At 42.7% G+C, this 22,557-nt stretch overlaps 1 protein-coding gene across 1 annotated transcript in view; it reads right to left on the reverse strand.

The window, feature by feature from the left end:
• Nucleotides 1–11,061: 11,061 nt before the first annotated feature.
• Nucleotides 11,062–22,557, reverse strand: part of LOC139558917 (uncharacterized) — a 55,322-nt gene continuing 43,826 nt past the window's right edge. Inside the window, exons 6-9 of the mRNA XM_071374420.1 lie at nt 16,512–16,655; nt 11,603–15,971; nt 11,463–11,490; nt 11,062–11,271 (exon numbers count right to left, since the gene is read on the reverse strand). Coding sequence (XP_071230521.1) covers nt 15,967–15,971; nt 16,512–16,655 — 149 coding nt within the window. The 3' untranslated portion in view covers nt 11,062–11,271; nt 11,463–11,490; nt 11,603–15,966. The remainder of the gene's footprint in view (nt 11,272–11,462; nt 11,491–11,602; nt 15,972–16,511; nt 16,656–22,557) is intronic.

The raw sequence follows: 22,557 nt of genomic DNA on the forward strand, positions 1-22,557 counted from the left end.
CACACTGTATTTAAGTTTTCATTGACTTTTGTGCAATTTTCACAACTCTAAGCACAAAAATCAAAACAGATCATCAAAATGGCCCATGTTTCAAAACTAAGCACCTTTTCAATTGACTGAGTACAACAAACAAATTCACAAAGCCACTTATAACACTGCACCAAATTGCTCTTTTAATTTGAATATATATTCAATTTAAGTATCTGTTTTTCAAAATGCAATTTTCACTTTACTTTTGATATGATTTTCTTGTCATTTTTAAACAATACAATTAACTATCACTTAATTAAACTGATCAAAACTACTTCACCAAAATGATGTAGTGCCTAGTTAACGTATACAGTTGATTTTGGAAGTTTACATACTGTAACGATTCTCGTTGGTGGAAGGAGAGGAGGACCAAAATGCAGCGTCGTAAGTGTTCGTCATATTTTAATTTCAAACTGAACACTACACAAAATAACAACGATAAGAAAAACTAAACAGTTCTGTAAGGTGAACAGACACTAGACAGAAAATAAACACCCACAACCCATAGTGGAAAAACAGGCTACCTAAATATGATTCTCAATCAGAGACAACGATCGACAGCTGCCTCTGATTGAGAACCATATCAGCCCAGACGTAGAAATACAACAACATAGAAAACAGAACATAGACTACCCACCCAAACTCACACCCTGACCAACCTAACACAAAGACATAAAAAGAAACTAAGGTCAGAACGTGACAGTACCCCCCCCCCCCAAAGGTGCTGACTCCGGCCGCAAAACCTGAACCTATAGGGGAGGGTCTGGGTGGGCGTCTGTCCGCGGTGGCGTCTCTGGCGCGGGACGGCTGCCACAGGACCCACCAGGCTGGGGAGACCTACAGGAGGCCTGGTGCTTGGAGGAGGCACCGGAAGGACCGGGCTGTGGGGGAGCACTGGAGCTCTGGTGCGCAGCCTTGGCACCACTCCTCCAGGCTGGATGACCACTTTAGCCCGGACCCTCCAGAGTGCAGGCACTGTGGGTGAGCACTGGAGATCTGGTGCATACCACTCGCACCTCTCCCTGGGCCGGCACAATACGCCCTGGCTGGATGCCCACAGTCGCATGGCACTTGCGGGGTGCTGGCCTATAGCCCACCAGGCTATGAGCGCATACTGGCGACACCGTGCGCTTGACCGCATAACACGGTGCCTGACCAGTACTGCGCTTCTTCCGGTAAGCACGGGGAGTTGGCTCAGGTCTATCGCCTGACCCCGTCAATTTCCAGGGTGCCGCCCCCAAATTGTTTTGGGGCTGCCTCTCGTGCCTGTTGCGCTGCCTTACCTCATACCGCCGCCGCTCAGCTTTTGCTGCCTCCAGTTCTTCCTTGGGGCGGCGATATTCCCCAGGCTGTGCCCAGGGTCCCTTACCGTCTAGTATCTCCTCCCAAGTCCAGGAGTCCAGAACCCTCTGCTCTTGGTTACCATGCTGCTTGGTCCTTTTTTGGTGGGTGTTTCTGTAACGATTCTCGTTGGTGGAAGGAGAGGAGGACCCAAAATGCAGCGTGGTAAGTGTTCGTCATATTTTAATTTCAAACTGAACACCATGCCCAGGGGGCTCTTGGATTTTGCCAGAGAGAACCAGAGGGAACAGTGGGACGTTTGCTCTGAGGCGAACAGGTCCAACCGCTGCCATATAATCTTCACTACTTGTGGGTGAAGTCTCCATCCCCCCGGGGGCAGTTTCTGTCACGACATGAAGTCTGCCACCTCGTTCACCTTGCCTGGGAGATGAATGACTTGTAGGGAGGCCAGATGTGGTAGGGCCCATATCAAGAGCTGTTGTGCCACCTGTAGGGACCGTACAGAATGTGGAACACTCAATGTATTGTCTGATCGTATCAGGACATGTTTGTGTTTGAGAACCGGCAGAAAGTGATTCAGGGCTAGGTAAACTGTCTGAAGTTCTAGTACGTTGATGTGCTCTTTCCTACAGCGGGGGCACCACTCTTCCCGTACAGACCTGTGTTACCACACTGCTCCCCAGCCTGCTAGTGAAGCTCCGGTCGTCACAACTTCCCGCCTTGCTGGAATCTGAGAGGGACACCTGCAGTCAGGTAGCACTTTTCCTCTACGGCCGAAGAGTAGGGTAGCATGACCTTGTAACCCATATTTTGGTATTTCTGTCCCGCTTGGAGTCCGAGCATGCCCATCAGTTGTTGGAATGTTCGTACCTTCACCAATGCACTCAACTGGAATTGTTGCAGAAGAAGAATAATGCTATCCACGCACTGGGTGTTATACATGCCCTGATAGTGCGGGAGTTCAGAGACATGTCAAAAAAGGAGACCTTTTGGCTTGGTGTGAAGTTGCTCTTTTTGTTGTTCACAGTAAGACCCAGTGCGGACCCAGTGCGGGGACGTGGGTCAGTGTCAGCGCTGTGCACTTGGCCGCATGCTCGCGAGAGAGGACGCAGATGAGCCAGTCGTCGAGGTAAGGAAGGATCTTGATTCGCTGTAGGTGGAGGGAGTTCAGGGCTGCGGTCACACATCTTGTGAAGACACGAGGAGCTAGGGAGAGACCGAAGGGTAATACCGCAAACTGGTATGCCTGACCATGGAAGGTGAACCGTAGAAAATGCCTGTGTTCCAGTAACACAGGAACGTGAAAGTAAGCATCCTTTAAGTCAAGGGACGTGAACCATTAACCTGCGGCTACGGTTTGGAGAATGTGTGAAAGGGGAGAACTTTTAGGAAAACATTGAACCATTTTAAATCCAGAACTGGACCGAAGCTTCCGTCTTTCTTCAGAACCAGGAAATAGGATGAGTTAAAGCCATCTTGCGTGTTGGCCTAGCATCTCTGAAGCTCCGTAAGAAAAGCCAGTGAAGGTGGCACACTGAACAATGTAGCTGCCCGGGCCTTCTTAAAGAACAGGTTAGCTGCAGACTCCGTGTGATCAGAGCCTGGGAATGATTCCTCTAACCCATCTTTAGCATTGAGACTGAATGGGTCCATAACACTAGTTGGCACCTCCTTCACCATGTTGAGGTGAAGGAGGTTACATCCTGATAACTGAAGTGGTAGTTGGATGCTCGAGTGGAGAGCAGGTCATCATCATGGCTATCTGAGTCGCGCTTCCCTTACCTTCACAGGCAGGATGGCGCAGTAAAAGCAGGGGTAAGAAAGGGCCTCAGGCAGTTGTCCAATGCCTAGGCAGGCGGGGCACAGGTCATAACAATTTTCTACTTGTAGTTCAGATCCACAAGAGGAGCAGCCATGCATGCCCAGCATCATGGTGATGCAGTGTTCTCTCAGCTCAGAATGTGAAGAAAAGTATTTCTTATGCAATATACTGACTCATCAAATTAACTAATATAATAGTAACCGGAGACTGTATACAACAGCTACCACAATACAGAGTAAGGTAGAGAGCTACAATAATCTGGTGGGCGCTATAACCACAGGGCTGGAGCAGGAGAGATATCATTTTTAAATGTAGGCTTATTTATGCAAAACACGCACGAATGGCTGTCGTTTGGTAAGCCAAGCTAACAACACACAGCGGAAACTAGGTTGAGTTGGTTAGCTAGCTGACAACACACAGTGGCAGCTAGGTTGAGTTAGTAAACTAAGGGAGAGGGATGCCTAGTGGAGGCAATCTGAAGCTGACAACCTTCCTAGAGGTGGTTATGTAGGGAAGTGATTTGAGTTTTAAATAGTCGAAAGATGACTAGTGTCCTGTGGCCTCGATAACGAGCATGGCAGTGTAGAATATCTTGACAAGGTTAGCACCGGAGTACGGTGGCCAACACACACATTAGCTGGTGGGCTAAGTCAGCACAAGACAAGGAAGCCCGATATCTTCCGATAAAATGGATAGGTAGGGGAGAGCTGTCATACAGCCTTGGAGGGCGAATTTTGCACTCTGACCCACAGGTCACAACCTGTTGATGACAGACTGACAGTACATACAACTCACACAGAGTTTAGCTTACCCTACCGGGACCTGGGAAGATGCAATCTGAGCAAAAACAGGAGCAGTCAACTTGTGTGATACAATTAAGCTAATTTTGCAAGAAGGAATAAGAGACAGTACGTGGTCCTCCCACGCTATCACGTCACCGGCGGGACTTTGTTGTTATTATTACTCGACCTGCGCAGAGCACGAGGGGTATAATCCATACTTTCAACCGTATTGACTGTCTGAATTGAATGAAGTAGAAACCATTGCTCCTGAACCCAAGAAAAGAAAGTTAACTGATTTAAATGACGACTGCCCCATAGCATTCACTTCAGTCATCATGAAGAGCATTTTAATATATAATTTTTTATTTAACCTTTATTTAACTAGGCAAGTCAGTTAAGAACAAATTCTCATTTACAATGACGGCCTACACCGGCCAAACCCGGACGACGCTTGGTCAATTGGGCGCTGCCCCATGGGACTCCCAATCACAGCCGGCTGTGAGACAGCCTGGATTCAAACCAGGGTGTCTGTAGTGACGCCTCTAGCACTGAGATGTAATGCCTTAGACCGCTGCGCCACTCGGGAGCCCTGAGAGCTTTGAGAGAATAGTCAAGGATCATATCACCTCCACCTTATCTGACACCCTAGACCCACTTCAATTTGCATACCGCCCCAATAGATCCGCAGACGATGCAATCGCCGTCACACTGCACACTGCCCTATCCAATCTGGACAAGAGGAATACCTATGTAAGAATACTGTTAATTTACAGCTCAGCCTTCAACACCAAAGTACCCTCCTAGCTCATCATTAAGCTTGGGGCCCTGTGTCTGAACTCCGACCTGTGCAAATGGGTCCTGGACTTCCTGACGAGCCTCCCCCAGGTGGTGAAGGTAGGAAACAACACCTCCACTACGCTGATCCTCAACACAGGGCCCCACAAGGGTGAGTGCACAGCCCCCTCCTGTACTCCCTGTTCACCCATGACTGCGTGGCCATGCACTCCTCCAACTTAATCATCAAGTTTGCAGGTGACACAACAGTAGTAGGCCTGATTATCAACAATGACAAGACAGCCTACAGGGAGGAGGTGAGGGCCCTGGCCGAGTGGTGCCAGGAAAATAACCTCTCCCTCAAAGTCAACAAAGCGAAGGAGCTGATCGTGGACTTCAGGAGAGAGCAGAGGGAGCACGCCCCATCCACATCGACAGGACTGCAGTGGAGAAGTTGAAAAGCTTCAAGTTCCTCGACGTACACATCAATGACAATCTGAAATGGTCCACCCACACACAGTGGAGGAGGCAACAGGAGGCTGAAGAATTTCGGCCTGGCCCCTAAGACCCTCACAAACTTTTACAGATGCACCACTGAGAGCATCCTGTTGGGCTGTATCCCCACCTCGTATGGCAACTGCACAGCTCTTAACTGCAGGGCTCTCCAGAGGGTGGTGCAGTTTGTCCAACTCATCACCGGGGGCTCACTGCCTGCCCTCCAGGACACCTACAGCACCCAATGTCACAGAAAGGACAAACACATCATCAAGGACATCATCCACCCGAGCCATCTGCATGTGTGTGTGACCAATACAATTTGATTTGACTAGGCAAGAAAGCACCCGGTTAAGTTACAACCAGTATAACTGCTGTTGTAATTAGAGGCCTAGCAAACAACCCCCTATATTCTCTTTCCCCATCCACACGTGATGAAACAGAGGAGCTGTCTCCCTGGCTGGTGGGCTCCTAAGGCACAGTGGCAACACAATGCCTTGTGAAGTAGCAGAATCTCAGATTCTCAGCTGCTACCCTAGGTGGGTGTCTTGGTCTCTGGATCTACATTCTTCTCGTGGTTCAAGGTTATCTTCTTCCATGGCCCATATTGTTTCCCCCGCAGTTTCTCTTGACCTTCAAACTGGAGGGACAAAGCCAAGAGTCTTCTGGACACGAGGGCACATGCAGTGCAGTCAACCCACTCCATGCATTCCTGCTCTCTATCTCTGTTCATAGACCCTCCCTGACAAAACAGACGGACTACTGTAGACATTAGATAAATGTCTCCCTCCAAGTGTACTCCATTTATAGAGTGGCCAAAAGCCATTAAAACCGTGCTACTATTTATAAAAAGAAGCAATGTGTTCACCCATGAACAGCATAACTCTATTGTGCAAGCCACAGCCGGTTGTTCTCATGGAGTTTTGACTCTCATGACCAGCATGCAGTGAACAATTAGCATTGTGCAGATTTAATTTGACACACCTCCTACGTTAAGTTTATAGGCCTATGTGTCAGGCTAAAGTATAATAGCTTTTTTTGACATGGCATACAATGTGTAGTTCCCACTTTCTGAAGAAACATTATTTTTTAAGTTCCTTCTAATTGTATTGGGGAAAATGAAGCTTGCTGCATTTCACACTAGACTAGTTGAGATTAATGTGTTTCTCTCATAACACTTCCATTTTATTTTAGCTTATCTATTCTTCTGATGTTTCAAAGCAATCTGAGATTCTACTCCCATGTTTAATCTCACTTTGTCAAAGTTATTATCTGTACTCTACTTTGGTGTGCAGAGCAGAGGTCTCTGAATTTGTCAGAAAACAGAAACCTTAGACACCATCAATCACCGGAGTGAGTTCTGTGAAAGTACTATTTGGAATGTCTTTGAGGCCATTGCAGGTTAATCCTACTAAGTCAATATTTTCTGTTTAGCTTTAAAATGGTATTAAATATTTGGTATTCACCCCAACCTATTATTGTAAAATTAGAGATTTGAAAAGTTGATTATTTTGCTCTGAAAGTTACCTTCTTTACATAGCTTTGTTTGTTCAACAAAAATAACCATCCATAACAAAAGGCATTTGTTCCAAAATATGAATATGCTAATTTTAGGATATTTTACAACACAACTCACCGCGCTACAGAATCAGCTGTTTCACAACTGCTGCAGCTTCAATGGGTAAAAATGACACAATAAAGTTCGACAAACATTCTTTGGTAAACTTCAATATTGCATTGACAAAACATCAGCACCAGCTGTTCTGTTCACGCTTTCCGTAGCCATAGCCGATGTGAGTAAAAACTTTAAACAGGTCATCATCATTCACAAGGCCGCAGAGCAAGACGGATTACCAGGACACGTACTCAGAGCATGCACTGACCAATGGCAAGTGTCTTCACTAACATTTTCAACCTCTCCCTGACTGAGTCTGTAATACCTACATGTTTCAAGCAGACCACCATAGTCTCTGTGCCCACAAACACTAAGGCAACCTGCCTAAATGGCTACCGCCCTGTAGCATGCACGTCTGTAGAAATGAAGTGCTTTGAAAGGCTGGTCATGGCTCATTGCAACACCATCATCCAAGAAACCCTAGACCCACTACAATTTGCGTACCGCCCTAACAGATCCACTTTTGTCCACCTGGACAAAAGGAACACCTATGTGAGAATGCTGTTCGTTGACTACAGCTCAACGTTCACACTATAGTGCCCTCAAAGCTCTTACTAAGCTAAGGACCCTGGGACTAAACACATCCCTCTGCAACTGGATCCTGGACTTCCTGACGGGCCGCCCCCAGGTGGTAAGGGTAGGCAACAACACATCTGCCAAAGCTGATCCTCAACACGGGGGCCTGTCATTCCAAATAATGTACCCCGGCCAAATATAGTGTCCCCCTCTGCGTCACAATGGGAGTCGATAAACTATCAGCGACCGTTGCTATGTCAACGGTGTGATGTCCTAATGATCAGAATTTTGGAGATCATTACAGCCTAAATTACGTTCTTTTCATCATCGCTATGCAAACAAGGCTGATTTCAGCAACGATTTCGCTGTTTAAACAAGTTTTGTTTAGCTAATAAAGTGAAACTACTAATTCAAACTATTTTTGGGTACCTTGTTAACATTATGCAAACAAGGCTGATTTCCGTGACAATTTCGCTGTCTAAACAAGTTTTGTTTAGCTAATAAGATGAAAACATTCGTTCAAACTACTTTTGGGTACCTTGTTAACATTACAACATGAAATCCAAGTCTTAAACATTGCTACGTTTTGGAAATGGCAAAGAAAACGTGTAATCTGCTTGACACATTAAAGTTACTTGAAAATAAAGGAGAGCCACACACTCTAGGAGCTCAGGTGCAACATTTTTATATCCAATGTTTCGACAGCGAAGCTGTCTTCATCAGGGTACATTATACGCTGATGAAGACAGCTTTGCTGTCGAAACGTTGGATATAAAATTTTGGCATCTGATCTCCTAGAGTGTGCGGCTCTCCTTTATTTTCAAGTTTTCTACTCCGCTAGCCAGCACCTCGCCTAAATAGGTGTGCGTTTCTTTTTCTTCTACATCAAAGTTACTTACCTTACAGATCACGAAGTCAGCTAATTCCCAATCCATTCATATGCAAATCCATTTGATTCATACACTGGCTTGTCTCGCTGTCATGTTTTTAGTTTAACCTGCACTTCGCTTATCTAAACTGAAATACATTTATTTCAGAAGTCCTCTATTATGATACATTTTTTCTATCTTGCATAGCTTTTTAGTACACCCTTGTGGTTGAATATATACAGAACCAGTCAAAAGTTTGGACACACCTACTGATTCAAGGGTTTTTCTTTATTCTCACTATTTTCTACATTGTAGAATAATAGTGAAGACATCAAAACTATGAAATAACACATATGGAATCATGTAGTAACCAAAAGAGCGTTAAACAAATCAAAATATATTTTATATTTGAGATTCTTCAAATAGCCAGCCTTTGCCTTGATGACTGCTTTGCACATTCTTGGCATTCTCTCAACCAGCTTCATGAAGAATGCTTTCCCATCAGTCTTGAAGGAGATCCCACATATGCTGAGAACTTGTTGGCTGCTTTTCTTTCACTCTGCGGTCCAACTCATCCCAAACCTTCTTAATTGGGTCGAGGTCGGGTGATTGTGGAAGCCAGTTCAACTGATACAGCACTCCATCACTCTCCTTCTTGGTCAAATAGCCCTTACACATCCTGGAGGTGTGTTGGGTCATTGTCCTGTTGAAAAACAAATGATAGTCCCACTAAGCGCAAACCAGGTGGGATGGCGTATCGCCGCAGAATGCTGTGGTGGCCATTCTGGTTAAGTGTGCCTTCAATTCTAAATAAATCATTGACAGTGTCACCAGCAAAGCCCCCCCACACCATCACACCTCCTGCTCCATGCTTCACAGTGGGAACCGCACATGCAGAGATCATCCGTTCACCTACTCTACGTCTTACAAATTTGGACTCATCAGACCAAAAGACAGATATCCACCGGTTTAATGTCCATTGCTCGAGTTTCTTGGCCCAAGCAAGTCTCTTCTTCTTATTGGTGTCCTTTAGTAGTGGTTTCTTTGTATCAGTTCGACCATGAAGGCCTGATTCACACAGTCGCCTCTGAACAGTTGATGTTGAGATGTGTCTGTTACTTGATCTGTGTGAAGCATATATTTGTGCGGCAATCTGAGGTGCTGTGAACTCTAATTAACTTATGCTCTCTGCAGCAAAGGTAACTCTTCCTTTCCTGTGGCGGTCCTCATGAGAGCCAGTTTCAACATAGAGCTTGATGGTTTTTGCGACTGCACTTGAAGAAACTTTCAAAGTTCTTGACATTTTCTGAATTGACCGACCTTCTTGTCTTAAAGTAATGATGGTAATGACTTGGTATTTTACCAAATGGGGCTATCTTCTGTAAACTACCCCTACCTTGTCACAACACAACTGATTGGCTCATACTCTTTGAGGAAAGAAATTCCACAAATTAACTTTTAAGAAGGCACAGCTGTTAATTGAAATGCATTCCAGGTGACTACTTCATGAAGCTGGTTGAGAGAATGCAAGAGTATGCAAAGCTGTCATCAAGGATAAAGGGTGGCTGCTTTGAAGAATCTAAAATCTAAAATATGTTTACTTTTTTGGTAACTACATGATTCAATATGTGTTTTTTCATAGTTTTGATGTCTTCACTATTATTCTACAATGTAGAAAACAGTAAAAATAAATAGTAGATGTGTCCAAACTATGCTACGATACAATAATTAATAATGTGGAACAAATAAATACCATCAAAGTATACCTTACAATTTAAAATAATGAATACCTTGTGACACAGCTGTGAAAACCAACCTGATTTTAATAAATAAACTTTAATATTTTTGTGACACAGGCTTGTCATTCATTTATTTTCACAGATAATTTTTTGTACACTCACATGGCAATCAGACTTTAATACTTAATTCTGGTGTGTGGAATAGAGAGGTGGGTGCTGTGTGGTTGGGAGGTTCTGCCTGTCAGTTGTTCTCAACAGGCAGCAGGTCTCGGAAGGGGGACTTGAAGAGGCAGACTACGAAGTCCATGCACTGCTGCTCTCTTTGTTCCGTGTTTGCAGTGCTAGTGTTTTTAGCTCATCTGCTTATCTCATATATTATGTGTCCAGTATGATACGGTTAGCAATTTTTTTTAGTAGATAATGACATGCCATTAACAGATTTAGATGATTTAATGAGATGGAGGGGATGGGATGAGTGGGCAGATTGTTGGGCAATCAGACGTCACTAGATGCAGAATTTCATCTGGAGAGACAGGAGAGAGGATGAGGAAAGAGGCAGAATCAAGAGACAGGTGCTGCGGCAAGTTCTTCCTGTCACTTGTCCTCGACAGGCAGCCAGTCTCAGTCAGGGGTGGTGGGATGGAAAAGCAATGGATACTTTATTTTCAATAACATGGGCTTGGTTTAGTTGGAAGCCCTCTCACCACGTCAAGGTACAGGCCAGTTTAATTAAGGACTTTAACCCCCTACTCTGTCTTTTAAGTGTTTGACATGATGGGGCTTGAATAAGCATAGCAATGTGGTGATGACTCAACCCTGCTGTGTAATGGACTCCTGGACACTTCTGCCATATTACGTACACAAATATAGACCCTCCAGATATGCAAACACTAACTAGAAACCAATGTCCAATTCCATACCAAACCTGGCCTCAATTTTTATTTGGACACAAAAGATGAATGGCTAGGGAGAAGGACCAGTAAGGAACTGGGCAACTGAACAGTCAATTGAACATTTTACTTGTGTAACGTGTGCACTGGGAGTCAGGAAGCAAGTACAGGGAGTGAATCATTTAATAAATAAATGGAACATAATACCAAACAAGAAACGCACACAGACATGAAACAGAAACAGAGTCAATAACACCTGGGGAAGTGACATATATAGGGAAGGTAATCAGGCAGGTCATGAAGTCCAGGTGAGTCTGATGAGGCTGGTGCGCGTAACAATGGTGACAGGTGTGTGTAATAATGAGCAGCCTGGTGACCTAGAGCGCCGGATAGGGAGTATGCAAGTGACAACTTGCAATGAATACATTTAATATGCAAATGTATACATTTACAGCCAATTCGAGCAAGTTTCAAATATTTACCAGCAAACAAATGGAAAAATATACAAATATTTACATGCTTGTAAACGTTACTTGCAATACAAGACAGTTATGTACTATATACCTACCAACCAACTTAAACTTCACAGCCAATGTCTGCAAGAAAACACATCTTTATATAAATGAAAAACAACATTACAACAGGTTATTAAGGTTATTTATAATAACATACAATTCACAACAAGATGCAATGTAGTAAAACACCTACCTTCTTGAGGTGGGGAGCCGGCAAAGCAGTGAAAACAAGGGTGGGAAAACAGACAAAACAGATGACGGACGATGGACACGATGGACAGAGATTCACTCACATTGACGACTTGAGACAAACAAGACACATGAAAATTCTAAGTAAATTTGCACTGCTGTCTTTCTCTTTCTGTTTCTCTCTCTCTCTATCTCTCTCTGTCTTTCACTCTTCTTCCCACCTCTCTCTCTCTCTCTCTCCCTCTGCCTGTCACTTTCTTTCTCACTTCCTTCCTCTCTCTCTTTCTGTATTAGTCTCTCTGTCTAGCAAAGACTAGGTTCCATTTGGTTCTATTTGATCAAATCATTAATACAAGCCGTTTGCCATAACTCAGAAATATCTGTTGCTTGCATATTCGACATCACGTAAACTACGTATTCGTTATATATCGAGGAATCTAATAGAATAAACTCTAATTTAATCCAAAGTATCCGTAAGATCAAGTCGGAAGTCACCATTTACTGTACTTCCAAAGTTATCAATATAATCCACAAGTTCCTAATGATAGAGCACGTTGGGGTCACCATTTACTGTAGTGGGGTAATATTTGATATGTGTCTATTGTATGTATCTTACATGCGACTTGTGATAAGACTATTTAATTAGCCTATTAAAATGTTTATCTGACTCCATAAAGATAATTAAAACATGCAAGACTATAGTTGAGTTACAGTAATAGGCAATCAGGAAATGTCTGAGAATGGAATTCTAAATACAATAGTATTTAATTACTTGGTAAAATGAATGGATTCACATACAAGGCATAAAGCATAAGCTACAAAGCATTAACAAGCTTTACGAGAGAGAGAGAGAGAGAGAGAGAGAGAGAGAGAGAGAGAGAGAGAGAGAGAGAGAGAGAGAGAGAGAGAGAGAGAGGAACCATGGCCTGAGCGATGGCTCATGGGAGAAAGAGAAAGACAGACAGACAGAAAGAACCACAGCAGTTTAGGAACAAAATAAGACCCTTTTATAACATCTGAGTTGTTTACCAATAGCATTACTGTAAAGTTAACCTCCAATCAGATATCAGACCTACTGACCTGTAAAGACAACAGAACCTCTGCTACCTAGAAGCGTGACATTGGGGGTTGGAAAGATAATGAGGCATTCCTCAAACAACACAGATGAATCCTTGCATACAGTTTATAAGAAGAGTTACTTCGGAGGCTGCCCTACAATATGATATTTACAGTAATGGAGGTCAAAGCTCTTTCCATGGCTGACCATAACATTTGTGTAGTTATTATTTCTCTTTAAAATAGTTTGTTTTAATATGTTTCCATATGTTTGAACATTTGTTAGCTTTTGGGTGTTTCCTTTTCTAGTCAACTCTGTATGGAAAACAGGGCTAATTTAAATCCTATTTCAATATAATCTATCAAAAAGATAAATAGGGTCCATTTCAACAATGGGTTCACAGTGCTGGAGACTGTTACTCATCAGGGCCCTAGTTCAGCCTCGTACATAACCCTTGTTGTTCCTCAGACTGGGTGAGGCAGATGGGGGAGGGGAGAGAACAATGGCTGGCCCATGCAGAGGGCGGTAGTGACTGACTCCACAGGCACTGATGGACCAAAGAATGCCTGGAGTCAGGCCAGCACCATGGATGCCACTGTGGCTGCCTACCCCCACCTTACCCGCATCATCTCCCATGGTGCATTGGGGCACGGGGACGACACCTTTAAACACTGCCTATCCAACGTCAGACGTATAGAAAAGTAAGATAGATAGAGGAGCCACAGTAGAGCGTTTACAGAGTTGGTTTGGATTGTTTGCAAGAAGTCTTACTCCCAGATACAGAGCGTTCAAGCCCACCCAACCTAACCACTGTCCAGCATGACCACAGCGAGTAGCTCAGGGCAAAGCTCATTTGGACTGAGCAGGAGGAAGAAGGCCCCTGGTCTGATGGATCAGATTAGCACTTTTCTATATTTTGATAGAGGGCTGAAAACCTCAGCCGAATGGGTTACAACTGACAATTTCTATATTGCCTTTTACACAGATCACAAGATAGGGTATGTATTCCATGTCAGACTTTTCAATGCCACTTAATCTCAACATTTTAGACCCCAAAGGTTGCCAGGTCAAGTTGTTTCTCATACATACATTCAAATTATGGACATTTAAACAGAGTATTGGCAAAATAGAGTGGTGCAAAAATAAATGGAGTGGTCGTAAGTGAATAACAAAGAATGTCACTTTGGTATGTGCAATAGGTTATTAAAAGTATCAACAATTTAACGTGACCTCATGGTGAGAGCGAGAGTTAATTCAAGTTCTCTCTGTACACATAAAATTGCTTGAAAAAACAACCCCAAAATGAATTAAGAAAAGACCCATGAAAATATCAAACCAAAATGCACTTTTTCAATACATGAAAATAATAGAAAATAGAAGTAAAGCCTCACTGACTGTACTGTGCCATAGACAACTTCCTTATTCAAGTATCTTGCGTATCCATTCTCCGCAGCTATACAATTTTAGATGAATGAGTGATCCAAAAGGGAATGTTAATTGGTTGCATGTACACAGTGAAAAACATATCCACATATCCACATCTATTCCCTGCTCTTAAGCAAGAGGGCTGAGCTCATTACATCTTCCATGGTCTTAATAACTTAAATGGATTAAGTTTTGACCGGCTACCAACTGCCTAGCCAGTTGTAGCTCAATCTTGGGTGCAATGATCACGTTCCAGCACTGACTGACTGTGTGGAGGCTCATTGATTTAACGTTACGCTAGCCTACATGTTACACCAGTAAAGTAATAAAATATATAGCTGCTGGCAATATTAGCCACGATTTACAGTTCTTTGTGCAGCTTCAAATGTCGAACAAAGTTCGAAATTGTTGCGCCTCCGTCTATAATTTTCTTCCCGCATGTTTTGCAAGTTGCAATCCATTTTTTGTTGATACAGCGTCGTCTTTATATCCGAAAATAATAATTTTGGGTATCATCATTCCAAGGGCTCCATCTGAATTCACCCACCGACGTTCCTCTGCACTGCCATGCACAACTTTTTCTCAGCTGGCACAATTTCATTGGCTGCTCTCCGATTCATACTAATCCGTTAACTTCTTATGGCTGGGGCAGTATTGAGTAGCTTGGATGAATAAGGTGCCCAGAGTAAACTGGCTGCTACTCAGGCCCAGAAGCTAAGATATGCATAGTATTAGTAGATTTGGATAGAAAACACTCTGAAGTTTCTAAAACTGTTTGAATAATGTCTGTGAGTATAACAGAACTCATTTGGCAGGCAAAAACCTCAGAAGAAATCCAACCAGGAAGTGGGAAATCTGAGGTTTGTAGTTTTTCAACTCTTTGCCTATCCAAGATACAGTGGCAATTTGGTCATATTGCACTTCCTAAGGCTTCCACTAGATGTCAACAGTTTTTAGAACCTTGTTTGATGCTTCTACTGTGAAGGAGGGGGGAATGGGAGCTGATTGAGTTAGGGGTCTGCCAGAGTGGCATGAGCTGATCACACGTACTCACGTGAGAGCGATCTGCGTTCCATCGCATTTCTACAGACAAAGGAATTCTCCGGTTGGAACACTATTGAAGATTTATGATAAAAACATCCTAAAGATTGATTCTATACTTCGTTTGACATGTTTCTACGAACTGTAATATGACTTTTCGTCTGTCCTTTCGCCTGGACTTGCCCGCGCCTCGTGAGTTTGGATTGTGTACTAAACTCACAAACAAAAAGGAGGTATTTGGACATAAATTATGGACTTTATCGAACAAATCAAAAATGTATTGTGGAACTGGGATTTTTGGAGTGCATTCTTATGAAGATCATCAAAGGTAAGTGAATATTTATAATGCTATTTCTGACTTCTGTTGACTCCACAACATGGCGGATGGCTTGCTTTGTTGTCTGAGCGCTGTACACAGATTATTGCATGGTGTGCTTTATCGGTAAAGCTTTTATGAAATCTGACACAGCGGTTGCATTAAATGAAGAGCTTTTTTTAATAGCATAATTTTTAATATTTGGGCTTGGGGAGGGTATCAAGTCAGGTCAAGTCATAAGACTCAAGTCCAAGTCAAGTCACGAGTCATTGGTGTTAAAGTCAAAGTCGAGTTGCAAGTCATCATATTTGTGACTCGAGTCTGACTCGAGTCCAAGTCCTGTGACTCGAGTCCACACCTCTGGTTTATGCGGTCAATCAGTTTATAACATGGTTTATGGAGACCCACCTTTCTCATGGTCCTATCAATGAAATAAAAACATTTATGGACAATATGTAGAAGACACACACACAGACATTTGATATCATTCTCGTCACTCGTACTCTTGAGGGCTGGATGAAGGTCAACTTCAACCTGAAAACCAAACACATATTGTCCACATACATGCTCAGGTTGTACAACACATTTTTAAAACAAGTGTCAAATGCTTTGTATATCATTTGTACAACCTGAGAGTGTACGGGACATTAAGGGAAAAAAGACACAGACTATGTTTCACCCGTCTCCACCCCCCTCCAGGTGTTGCCCATCTTCCTCATTATACCCTGTGTATTTATACCTGTGTTCTCTGGTTGTCTGTTGCTAGTTAATTTTGTTCGTCAAGCCTATCAAGCGTTTCCCCCTGAATCGTGATAGAGTATTCAAGCTGTAATTTCAATAAGCTTGAAATTTGTAAAGTCATATAAACTGAGTGCACTGCTCTTTCCATGACTTAGAATGACCAGGTGAAAGCTATGATCCCTTATTGATGTCACTGGTTAAATCCACTTCAATCAGTGTAGATGAAGGGTAGAAGACAGGTTAACAAATAATTTTTAAGCCTTGAGACAATGAAACATGAATTGTGTGTGTGCCATTCAGAGGGTGAAAGGGCAAGACAAAATATGTAAGTACCTTTGAACGGGGTATGGTAGTAGGTACCAGGGACACTGGTGTGTGTCAAGAACTGCAACGCTGCTGGGTTTTCCACACTCAAGTTTCCCGTGTATATTAGGAATGGTCCACCGTCCAAAGGTTTTCCAGCATCCCTGTGGAAAGCTTTCAACGAATTGAGGGGGGAGAGACATATGACTTACTTTTATTTTAGCTCTTAGTGGAGCACAGGGCCTCAACAGCATTGAGGGTTCAGCCCACAGAGTCATAGAGACACGTGACGCATGCTGCCCCACCACGACAGCATACAGTCAGGTCCAGTGGCGATTTTAGCATGTAAATCTTGGTGGGGGAAAAAAAATACATGTGGGATGCATACGAGCAAAGCAACAGCACAACACTGAACAATACATTGATTGCACTATACCACTGCTACACCTGGCTATCAGCAGAGCCTTGTCTGGCAGTGAAACAATTCATTCAGCCTCATTTACTGCCTTCAAAGAAACATAGCTGACATGGCTGACTTGCTTAAACAATTGTGGTTTCTGACAATTGAGATGCACAAACTATGGCATAAGGGGACGACAAGTCGATAAGAGGCAATCCATAATTTTGATTAAGACATTAATGAGCGAGCTAGGATGGGCGTAGTCAACATAACTATTTGTTCAGCACTTTTGAAATGTACAGCGACAGAATTCAGAACATGGGCCGTATTCTCCCTGTACACCAAATCATTTATTCAGCAGTAGGTTAAATACAAGGGGCATATAAGCAGACAATGAAAGCTCTTACAATATTCAATGATTACATTTCTCAAAAACAGGTTATAGGCTACATGTGCACCACCAAGTCAGAACAGTAGGCAAAATTAAGAGGTGAAAATAGACCAAATTATTAGGGTGAGGCACATGAGCTACTAACAGCTTACTACACAAATGTCACGTTCGTCAAAATGATTGGACCAAGGAGCAGCGTGCGTAGAGTTCCACATATTTTTATAAATTGAAACTCACCAAACAAAACAAGCACAAATGAAACATGCCGTTCTGGGCTGCTCACAGGCAGCTACACAAACACAAGATCCCACAAAGCACAAAGGGAAAATGGCTGCCTAAATATGATCACCAATCAGAGACAACGATAAACAGCTGCCTCTGATTGGGAAACATACCAGGCCAACATAGATGATTAAACACCTAGATAACCCACCCTAGTCATTGTCACGCCTCAACCACCATAGAGAATAAACAGCTCTCTATGGTCAGGGCGTGACAACAAAATACACTTATGAATACCGTAGCTAAGAAAGTATTACTATCTCCCTGGCATATTACGTCATTTATTCAGCAGTATACAAGACATTTTAGGACTTACTTTGTTGTGCTGTGCTCACTTGAACAGTTCCTTTGTGACCAAATTTTGTCATCAGACTTTGTCATCATTCTCTGCTTTCAAGACAACTGGGAACTCAACAAAAAAAAGGTTGAGTCATGATGACGTCAGTGATCTTCAGGTCGTAGCACTAGAAAGAGGCCCGAGTTCCCAATTTATAATTCCGAGTTGGATGAAAGTTCAAAATGTATTTTCCCAGTCGTAGCTCGTTTTTCCCGAGATCCCAGTTGTCTTGAACTCACTAAAGACGGTTTTGCAGTACCGAGTTGTTTTGGGCGCGGCACAAATCATGCTTCATTGACAGCATGGCCAATGTTAAATGTTTATAACTTTAAACTAGAAAAAGAGACCCATAATCTTATGCTTGGGACCACACAGCCACAGCCACTCCACTGAATACATTTACATTACATTTAAGTCATTTAGCAGACGCTCTTATCCAGAGCGACTTACAAATTGGTGCATTCACCTTATGATATCCAGTGGAACAACCACTTTACAATAGTGCATCTAACTCTTTTAAGGGGGGGGGGGGTTAGAAGGATTACTTTATCCTATCCTAGGTATTCCTTAAAGAGGTGGGGTTTCAGGTGTCTCCGGAAGGTGGTGATTGACTCCGCTGACCTGGCGTCGTGAGGGAGTTTGTTCCACCATTGGGGTGCCAGAGCAGCGAACAGTTTTGACTGGGCTGAGCGGGAACTGTACTTCCTCAGAGGTAGGGAGGCGAGCAGGCCAGAGGTGGATGAACGCAGTGCCCTTGTTTGGGTGTAGGGCCTGATCAGAGCCTGAAGGTACGGAGGTGCCGTTCCCCTCACAGCTCCGTAGGCAAGCACCATGGTCTTGTAGCGGATGCGAGCTTCAACTGGAAGCCAGTGGAGAGAGCGGAGGAGCGGGGTGACGTGAGAGAACTTGGGAAAGTTGAACACCAGACGGGCTGCGGCGTTCTGGATGAGTTGTAGGGGTTTAATGGCACAGGCAGGGAGCCCAGCCAACAGCGAGTTGCAGTAATCCAGACGGGAGATGACAAGTGCCTGGATTAGGACCTGCGCCGCTTCCTGCGTGAGGCAGGGTCGTACTCTGCGAATGTTGTAGAGCATGAACCTACAGGAACGGGTCACCGCCTTGATGTTAGTTGAGAACGACAGGGTGTTGTCCAGGATCACGCCAAGGTTCTTAGCACTCTGGGAGGAGGACACAATGGAGTTGTCAACCGTGATGGCGAGATCATGGAACGGGCAGTCCTTCCCCGGGAGGAAGAGCAGCTCCGTCTTGCCGAGGTTCAGCTTGAGGTGGTGATCCGTCATCCACACTGATATGTCTGCCAGACATGCAGAGATGCGATTCACCACCTGGTTATCAGAGGGGGGAAAGGAGAAGATTAATTGTGTGTCGTCTGCATAGCAATGATAGGAGAGACCATGTGAGGATATGACAGAGCCAAGTGACTTGGTGTATAGCGAGAATAGGAGAGGGCCTAGAACAGAGCCCTGGGGGACACCAGTGGTGAGAGCACGTGGTGCGGAGACAGATTCTCGCCACGCCACCTGGTAGGAGCGACCTGTCAGGTAGGACGCAATCCAAGCGTGGACCTTGCCGGAGATGCCCAGCTCGGAGAGGGTGGAGAGGAGGATCTGATGGTTCACAGTATCAAAGGCAGCCGATAGGTCTAGAAGGATGAGAGCAGAGGATTTCCGTAACTACAAACTACAAACGATATTTCCGTAAAGATTTTTTTTAATCTGACACAGCGGTTGCATTAAGAACAAGTGTATATTTAATTATATGTAAAACATGTATCTTTCATCAAAGTTTATGATGAGTTTCTGTTATTTGATGTGGCTCTCTGCAATTTCTCCGGATATTTTGGAGGCATTTCTGAACATGGCGCCAATATAAACTGAGATTTCTGGATATAAATATGCACATTATCGAACAAAACATACATGTATTGTGTAACATGATGTCCTATGAGTGTCATCTGATGAAGATCATCAAAGGTTAGTGATTCATTTTATCTCTATTTCTGCTTTTTGTGACTCCTATCTTTGGCTGGGAAAATGGCTGTGTGTTCTTTGGAGTTGGTGGTGATCTAACATAATCATATGTTGTGTTTTCGCTGTAAAGCATTTTTTAAATCGGACACGATGGGTAGATTAACTTCTCTAGGGTAGGGGGCAGCATTCGGAATATTGGATGAAATGCATGCCCAAATTAAACAACCTGTTTCTCAGGCCCAGAAGATATGATATGCATATAACTGGTAGATTTGGATAGACAACACACTAAAGTTTCCAAAACTGTTAAAATAGTGTCTGTGAGTTTAACAGAACTGATTTGGCAGGCGAAAACCTGAGAAAGATAAATTCAGGAAGTCGTTTTTTTAAGGGGTTTGTAGTTTTCTATTCAATGCCATTACAGTATCCCTTGACTTAGGACTCAACTTACAGTTTCTATGCCTTCCACTAGATGTCAACAGTCTTTAGAAATAGTTTCAGTCTTGTATTCTGAAAAATGAGGAAGTAAGAGCAGTCTGAATGAGTGGACCCTAAAGTTTCACAGAGCTTTTTCTTGCGCACAACCGAGAGAGTGCGTTTCTTGTTTACATTTTATATCGACGACGTTATTGTCCGGTTGAAATAGTATAGATTATTTAGACTAAAAACAACCTGAGGTTTGAATATAAACATCGTTTGACATGTTTCTATTAACTTTACGGATACAATTTGGATTTTTTTGTCTTCCTGTTTTGACTGCGTTTGAGCCTGTGGATTACTGAAGAAAAAGCACAAACAAAACTGAGGTTTTTGGGTATAAAGAGACTTTATCGAACAAGAGGAACATTTATTGAGTAAATGAATGTCTGCTGAGTGCAACCATATGAATATCATCAAAGGTAAGGGATTAATTTTATCTCTATTTCTAAATTGTGTAACGGTTCTATCTGGCTGGCTACTGTTTGTAATGATTTGTCTTGTGGGCTATGTTCTCATAATCGTAATGTATGCTTTCGCCGTAAAGCATTTTTAAAATCTGACACTGTGGTTGGATTCAGAAAAAGTTAATCTTTAAACCTATGTAAAATATGTTTTTTTTCTGAATTTTTATAATGAGTATTTCTGTATTTGAATTTGGCGCCCAGCAGTTTCACTGGCTGTTGAAGAGGTGGGACGCTAACGTCTCACGTGCCCAAGAGAGGTTAACAAGATGTTTATCTTTCATTTGCTGTATTGGACTTGGTAATGTGTGAAAGTTACATATTTAAAAAATATATTTTTTAATTTCCCGCGCTGCCTTTTCAGCGGAATGTTGTGGTGGGGTTCCGCTAGCGGAACGTGTGTCCTAGAAAGGTTAACACTTTTTTGGTTACTACATGACCCCATTTGTGTTATTTCATAGTTTTAATGTCTTCACTATTATTCTACAATGTAGAAAATAGTAAAAATTAAGTAAAACTCTTGAATGAGGAGGTGTGTCCAAACTTTTGATTGGTAATGTATATATTTTTTGGACCAAGTGGACCTACAATTTCAAATAAAATAGCTAAATGATCCATGGTATGACCATCTTAAAACAATTCTATATTAGCTTAATTCTTCCCCCCCGGACCGGCTTAGACTTTTAGAGGTTATTAACCTTTCTCGCCCCGGGGTTCCGCTAGCGGAACACCCACAACATTCCGCTGCCTTCGCAGAGCGATTTTTTTGAAATATTTAACTTCCACACATTAACAAGTCCAATACAGCAAATGAAAGATAAACATCTTGTGAATCCAGCCAACATGTCCGATTTTTAAAATGTTTTACAGCGAAAACACAATATATATTTATGTTAGCTCACCACAATAGCCAAACACACAACGCCATGTTTTCACCGCCAACATAGCTTTCACAAAAGCCACAAATAGAGATACAATTAATCACTAACCTTTGAAAACTTCATCAGATGACAGTCTTATAACATCATGTTATACAATACATTTATGTTTTGTTCGAAAATGTGCATATTTAGAGGTATAAATCGTAGTTTTACATTGCAGTCACCGTCACAAATAGCACCAAAACAGCCAGAATAATTACAGAGAGCAACGTGAAATACTTAAATACTCATCATAAAACATTTTTGAAAGATAAACATCTTGTGAATCCAGCCAATATTTCCAATTTTATAAGTGTTTTACAGCGAAAACACAATATAGAATTATATTAGCTCATCACAATAGCCAAACACACAAAGCTATTTATCCACCGCCAGCATAGATTTCACAAAAACAGCAATATAGATAAAATGTATCACTAACCTTTGGACAACTTCATCAGATGACAGTCTTATAACATCATGTTATACAATACATTTATGTTTTGTTCGAAAATGTGCATATTTAGAGCTGCAAATCGTGGTTATACATTGTGAATATGTAGCAACAATTCACCAAAATCTCCGGAGATATTTTGGACATTCACCTAATCTAATCAAAGAACTCATCATAAACTTTACTAAAAAATACATGTTGTACAGCAAATGAAAGATACACTGGTTCTTAATGCAACCGCTGTGTTAGATTTTTTAAAATAACTTTACTACAACATACAAAATGCATTATTGTGAGACAGCGCTCACATATTCTCCGCCCTGTTAGGGTCAACATATTCCACAGAAATACGAAATAACA

The sequence above is a fragment of the Salvelinus alpinus genome, chromosome 29, assembly GCF_045679555.1.
Source record: "Salvelinus alpinus chromosome 29, SLU_Salpinus.1, whole genome shotgun sequence".
NCBI lineage: Eukaryota > Metazoa > Chordata > Actinopteri > Salmoniformes > Salmonidae > Salvelinus > Salvelinus alpinus.